The sequence below is a fragment of the Mangifera indica genome, chromosome 5, assembly GCF_011075055.1.
Source record: "Mangifera indica cultivar Alphonso chromosome 5, CATAS_Mindica_2.1, whole genome shotgun sequence".
Taxonomy (NCBI): domain Eukaryota; kingdom Viridiplantae; phylum Streptophyta; class Magnoliopsida; order Sapindales; family Anacardiaceae; genus Mangifera; species Mangifera indica.
In genome coordinates, this window is record NC_058141.1 from 2241427 (window position 1) to 2249283 (window position 7857).

Below are 7857 nucleotides of genomic sequence, written 5' to 3' on the forward strand. Positions count from 1 at the left end.
ATGTATAGTGGTTCAGCTCAACCCGACCTACGTCCACTCCTCCAAGCTTCCTCCCTTAGAGTATTCCACTAATCCTTGGTTGACCTAAACCTCAACCAAGCTTTTCTTCACAACCAAATTCTCCCAGGTGTCTCTGGATATGGATTCATAGCTCGGGACATGACATTTGAGAACACGACAGGGCCCGAGAATAATCAGTCAGTGGCTCTCCGATCAAATTCTGATAGATCAGTCTTCTACAACTGTAGCTTTAAAGGCTACCAAGACACATTATATGTCTACAGGGGAGCTCAATTCTACCGTAACTGTGACATTTATGGAACTGTAGACTTTATCTTTGGTTATGCAGAAGTGGTGTTTCAAAACTGTAACATTTACATTTGGAAGCCATTGAGCTACCAAAAGAACACAATTACGGCACATGGAAGAGAATCGTTGGAAGACAATACAGGAATAATTATCCACAATTCTCGTATTACTGCTGCTACCAATATGATAGGCGTAACATCGATTGAAAGCTATTTGGGGCGGCCGTGGAAAAAGTATTCAAGAACTGTGGTTATGAAATGTACGATCGATGAATTGATTCATCCCGCCGGTTGGTTGCCGTGGAATGGTAGTTTTGCTCTGAACACTCTCTATGATGGAGAGTATTTGAATACGGGAAGTGGGGCAAATACCAACGGAAGGGTAAAATGGCCAGGATATCATGTGATTCAAAACTCAACAGAGGCATCAAAGTTCACAGTGGATAATTTTTTAAGTGGGAATTCGTGGATTCCAGCCACCGGAGTGCCGTTTGAGGGTGGGTTGTGAATAAAAAAATTATAAAGCCAAATATTTAGCTAGCATATATGTGTTCAATAATATATATTATTACATCATTTGATTGTAAAAAGTAATTGCTAGAAAAGGAAAGACTTAATATGAAAAATGAGTTCATTTGTAAGATAATCTAAAACAGTTTTAATTACTTTGGATTAGAATCAAACAAAGTAGGCTTAATTATTATCTTAACCAAATCAATTGGATCTATCATTCTAAAGTACTCCATCTCTTCTTCTAATTAATTACCGATCATCACTTGATACAATAATTAATAGAGATTATAGTTTTAATTTATCGGTGATTAAGTGGCTTGAAGGACTCTTCTTCTACTCTCTTCTGAAACCTTCATCACAGTAGCCCCTTACACACCAACCACCACCACCTCCACCTTCGGCGGTGATAAACAGAAAAAGCAAGAGTTGATGATATAGGAGTACATGGGGTGACAAGTTTAAGTTTCATTTACCTATAGACAACACCACCTTAATTTACCAACAGCTCTGCCGCCGGTCAAATTCTACTGGGTTGGCTCTGTCCGGTACCTCAGTTACAGTTGGAAAACATAGTCCGGATAGCCAGTACAAGTCAGCCTCGGTCATCATATTCTTATGCCAAGCCACATGGCTCATGTCAAACAATTCAATTTTGTTAACTGTGTATGATGGTGACTCCCTTTGGGTTAATTTGCTACCAATCGTTAACCTTAAAAATATTAACACTAACTATATCCAATACAAACCCATCTGCAGACTTAAAGAGAGCAATGATTTTATTTTAAGGGAAATTATAATAAATGTCCAAAACTAGAAGGTGTTAAGCAAAATTGCCCAAAACTCTAAGGTTTAAGCAAAAATATCCTCAATTTGAGAAATAACCAAACTGCCCTTATATATAAACTCCACGTTTCTCATGGATTTACTGTTTAAAATCAGAGAAAATTTGAATCTCCCATGGGTGCAACGAGTTTTCGTCTATTCTGTTGACTTTTTGTATTTTTCGGCAACCGAAAATGACAAATAAAGATACTACATTATCCCACTTCTTGTTTGAATCAATTTATTGTTAAGATTATTGAGATTTGAAGGAGATTTTGAAGTTTAAATATTTAGAGTTTCTATTTTGAATAATGTATAAAATGTTTTGATTCTTGGTTGTTTTGCTTGAATTTCTTGAGGGTTTTGTATTTTTAGATGTGTAGATTTGATTTGTGTTGAAATTAAAGGTTGAAATGACGATTTTTGGCCAAAAAATAGGTTAGATCTGTCAACGCTAAAATAATGATTTTTTGTCGGAAAATTTGATATTTGACATTTTAAGCTATTTCAATATATTTATTTATTCTTAACATATTATTTTCAATGTAGTTTTCATGAATTGATTTTTTTCGATTCGAAATTCAGAAATACGAATTTCTTTCTTTCGAACGAACCCGTAGTAATTGATATTAAATAAAAATGAGAGTGAGAGTGACTGTTTAAGTGATATAAGAAGTGTATATAATAAGAGTAAGAACGAGAGAGTTTATATAGATGTGATAAAGGGTAATTTTGGTATTTAAAAAAAATTAAGACATTTTTGTTTAGGAATAAGAAAAATGGACATTTTTACTTAGAAATAGAAAAAACGGACATTTTCGCTTAATAAAAAGATAAAATGGATATTTAATATAATTTTCCTTATTTAAAGCTTTCTCTTTTTGGCTCCCAATAGCTATATATGCATGTAATCTTTATTATTATTAATATTAGCTTACAAATTGCACATCTATCATTAAAAAATTTTCTCTTATTTACAATAATTGTATCTACATTTTTAAAGTCTTCATGTGAAGTTATTCAAAACAGTAATTTTGTGAATTTTGGTATTCTCACTTGAGCATCATATTATAATATATATATATAAAAACCTTCATACACCGACTCTTTTGCCTTTTGGGGAAACTAAATCCGATTCCTCTACTCTACAAGTTACTTGTAGTCCTCTACAAATCACTCAAACAACGCGGCTATACCTATCTTCTTTGATTTGCCAATTTCTCAAAATCAAAATTTTATCATTCAAAACATATATATTTTAGACAAATAATTGCTAAGACAGATAATTTTTCTTTTATCCTTTTTATTTGTTATTGGATTTTATTTGTGTCAATAATTCAACTCTTAAATACTTTTTAGACATGTTTTTTTTTTTTGATTGATTAAATCGGTTGGACATTTTAATAATGTTAATATAATTTAATTAAAATTCTAGAATAACTTGTATTCATACTGATATTTACATGATGGCTAGATCGGTTTAAGTTGGCAATTGAATTACAACTTGACATATTTTACCTAGTTTAACCTTGGTTCAATCATGTTCGATGACTTAAATATAATTTAGTTAAGATTTGTTAGATTTACCTATTTTGGATCAATTTGAATATAAAATTTATTCTAAATTGCTTACAAAATTCAGATTTTGATATTTTATATTCCAAAATTCTCAGTTTTTTTCTTTAAAATCAATGGCTTGGATTCTTTTTGAAACTTGAAGATTTTTTAAGATGCAGTTTATCAGTAATTTTGCAAAACGTGGGACTGGGTGTAATATTTCTTATTTGTTGGACATCCCTAATTATGGAACCATCCATTGTTAAAATATTTAATGGTTAATAAGCAACCGTGTGAAACATAGACTAACTTGGAAAGTTTAAAAAGGGTACTAAAAATACAATTCAATTAACAAAACTAGTGGATGATGCATTTATAGAATTAATATTATATTCAATTTATACAAAAAATGGGATATCCTGATAGATGATACAATAACATATTTACTTAGAGAATATATGCACATTCATATTATTCAAGAAACAAATATTGCATACAATTCCATCACCACCTAATTCTATAATTAACCAACCTTACAATTCTTACACATTCCATAATCAATATGGCTCTATGTTGAATTGAAAAAGTTAAGCACAAACCTTTATATATAATACAAGTATTCTTAGTAACTCATTTAATTTGGGGAATGGCATGTGCTTGGGCTAATGCTTCTGAGTGAGTCACATACCATTATATTTCACGACAAGAAAAATGCAAATAATTTATGGTTTCGAATATCGAAAGTGAAACCATAGCTAGTTAGCATTCACATCATTATTAATAGACAAAAGTTTGAACTAAGTGAAGATGTGAGATAAAAAATATTTGATGCAATTAGTAGGATTATAGAATTAGTTGTGTTGTATTATTTATAATTGGAAGGGAAAATGGGGGTTATTTTGTCTATTTTTATTTTCTTTTGTTTTTAGAAGCATAAGTTTTGTCAGGAAACATTCATTTGTGTGAATAAAGTGGATGATAGTCAGTACTGAACTAGTAATTAAGTGGAATTAAAAAGACTTTAATTCTATTTAAATTTAATTCTACAAGTCTATTCATTTCAACGAACCCTTTTGTTTAAACAATATTTTGTTTGTTAGATTAGCAACTATTAATAAGATAGTTCAGATCTTACATATGTTAAACGTCTAGCCTTTAGACATGGTTTGTGGGTTTATTGATGTTAACATCATTTAATTAAAATGATAAAATCTTTTATAGATAATAATTATAATCATAATGTTATATCTCATGTGTAAGTAAACATGTTTTATATAGTCAAGTATAGTAACATTTTATTTCGAACGAAAACTTCTAAAAAGAGGCGTTGCACATAGTTATTATTGATCAAGCAAAATTTAACGCTAATTTTGACTTATAAGAAATGTCAAGATAACAACACATAAGACCAATCTCAAAGAGCTAAACAAAAAAAAATAACATAACAAAAAATTGTACCATAAGACAAACTCTTAAGTTATGAATAAAGGAATATCATGATAGAGTTTAAGGGGAAGCACCAAAAAACTATACATAGACCTATACAAATTCCACTACAAATTCCCCAACTTTACTTACCAAAAAATAAAAGAAAAGAAAATTCCACAACTTAAAACAGGTTTCTCTTAGGGTTCCAGCCTAAAAAACCAAAAAGGCTCACCCAGCAGCGCAACAAAGCCAGCCCCAAACTTGCCCTTTCCTAATGGATATAAAAACTCAGCGGCCCAAGGAAATAGTCCAAGGGAAAGCAAGACACCAGCAGAAGCCCACAAGATTTGGCAGGAGCAACAACAACGAACACCACCAGCCAAAAAAATACAAAGGCTAACGCATCAATATTACAAACCGGCAGCCCAACACACAAAGGCTAACACATCAACATCACAAAATGGCAGCCCAAATCTGAAACAAGCATACTATAACGAACCACCATCCCATGAGACAGCCCATCCGAAGCTTAGAATGTCTCCAAGGCCTCCTTGATCAAATTAACATGGAATGTCTCCAAGGCCTCCTTGATCAAATTAACCTCATCCACCTTACTAAAAACCACGAGGCAAAATCAAGATGATTGATTTTTTTCTCTTTCAACCTTTTTTGAAATTTGAAACCTGGGCTGGCCATAGTTAGATAACCCCTTTTTTTTTTTTTGTATAGATAATAATTATAATCATAATGTTAAATATTATATGTAATTATTATTCATAGTTATATATTTTCGGGCAAAATGGTCAGTCAAAGTCAAAATAAGTGTTTGTTATTAAGTTGGATTCTATCTTGGTCAAGTTTGAATAAAATACAATATAAGATCAATTTAAATATAAAAAGGTCAATCGAAGATCGGTTCGAAATCAATGAGGGATTTGATCTCAACTAAAATATAGTTTTACTTTAGATTATAATGTGGTTGAAAAATGGTTTGACCAAGTTTGATTTGGAAAATTGAACAAAAATACAGTTTATGATTTACAATCTAGTTTGAGTTTAAATGGAACAAGGCTAAACAGTAAACTTAGGTGCAAGTCTTCTGCTACAATAAATATGTAAAAGGTTGGATATGTGAGAACTTAAACCCTCAATAGTCACTTTATAATTAGTTAACAAATTTATCAAGTATCCAAGCGTAAAACTAGAAAACTTTCCTTTACGAGTGGGAAAATTCTATATTCCAATTGATTTTATAACCTTAGAAATGCTGGAAGACACTCGTATTCCCATAATTCTTGGACGATCATTCTTAGCAACCATTGGTGCTATTATACATGTGAAGAATGGGAACCTAGCATTTGAGATTGGGCAAAAGAAGGTATAATTCAATGTATTTAAATTAACCACACAACCTTTTACTGTTAATTCTTGTTGCAGGATAGATGTCATTGGAAAATATGTGGATGAAATATTCAAGGAAAATTTCCTAGAAGATGCACTTGAATCCTGCTTAATCCATAATGACTCTATAACTCATGAGGACATCAAAATTGACATATATGTGCACTACTTAGAAGCTATGGAAGTGACCAGATCAACATCTCGCCTTAAATTTACGAACATCAATCAAATATAGCCAAACTTGGACATCACAACTACTAGTAAAGGATGCACCTTAGGTAGAACTAAAACCATTACTAGCCAAGCTCACGTATTGGTACCTTAGTTTATATTCTACTAATTCTATTATTATGAATGTTGACTTGAATGATGAGTAGGAAAACAAACTAGTATGACTATTACAGGAGTATAGGAAAATAATCGGATACAATATTCATGATCTGGAAGGCATCAGTCATTTCATATGCATGCACCATATTCACAAGATGGATGATCACAAACCCTTTTGTAATACCTACAATTATACCCAAGGTTATTTTCATTTTTTAACTTCTGTTTGTGATTAACTATGTTTGAGTAATATTATTGATGTAAGTCTGGAGTTGCATGGCCATGTAGGCAAGCCACATGCTCGTATATGTTATGACAAGGCAAAATATTCTTTTCCCATGTAGTGTTGGGGAATTGGTTAAGCATGGATGTCATATACGCCCATGTATATTGGTGTACATGCCCGTGTATGGTCAATGCATTTGAATTTTGGATAAGGATCAATTTTATGGTGATTTTAGAAATGCCATTATTGAGTAATGACATACACACCCGTGTATCGTAAGTTACAAAACCATGTATTGCAAACAACAGTGAGAATAAAAAGAACTCCAACGCATTTGACTAACACTTTCTACTATATTTTTCTAACAAAACAAAGAGGTCTTGAAGAAGAGCTTTTGGAGGCTAGAGATCATGAGGATTGTTAAGGATCGTTCTTTGCCACGAGAAAAGTTGTTCGGGACAACAAAAGTAAGGTAAGTAGTATGGCTTTCTATCATGCTTTTGTCTAATTTGGTCATGGAGATTTCTAAAATGATATTTGATAGGTTATATACATCTGTTAAGTGTACTATAGATATCGAACCGATTAAATTGCTACATTGATTTTGGTGTGATTGTTGGCACAAATGAGAATTCAATGAGTTTATGTGTATTATGCTTAGATTAGGGTCTGTGATGAGTTAAACTAGAAAAGTAATATGTTGTTAATTGATTTTAATGCACAAATATTTTTTATTAATGCTTGGATACTAATTGGTTTCAATGTATAGCAAACATAAGAATTAGTTGTGTAATTTATAGACTTTGTGCAAGATTTTTAATATAGAGTGAGTTAACTTTTGTTTAGACTTGATATGTTAGTGTTTAAGAATGACTTGGATATGTGACGCTTAAGTTAGGTAGTCAAAAAATGTAAGGAATTACTTAATAGGCTATGAAAATTGATGTTACATGCTCGTGTGTTGATAGACACACGACCATATATATATTTAGGGGAAAATAGTTCCTGTGTTAGGTTAGGCCACGGGTGTGTTAATTTGGGGATGGATACATGTCTGTGTGGTATATGACACACGACTGTGTATGTAACCCTAGATTACATGCCCGTGTTAGCTAATTATGTAGTCGTATACATAAGATTCATATTAGCTGTGTAGGAAAGACATACCCTATGTATAATTAGGGAAAACAGAAAGAAAGGTTTATAAGATTAGCAAGGTTTAGATACAATAATAATAATGACTAATATACCCCTATAAGGGATTTATAAGAG

At 31.8% G+C, this 7857-nt stretch overlaps 1 protein-coding gene across 1 annotated transcript; it reads left to right on the forward strand.

The window, feature by feature from the left end:
• LOC123217719 (probable pectinesterase/pectinesterase inhibitor 6) lies at positions 1-816 on the forward strand. The gene is made up of 2 exons (XM_044638826.1): positions 1-10; positions 128-816. Exons 1-2 carry the CDS (start codon positions 1-3, stop codon positions 814-816), a joined length of 699 nt encoding a protein of 232 aa, XP_044494761.1.
• Positions 817-7857: the final 7041 nt, after the last annotated feature.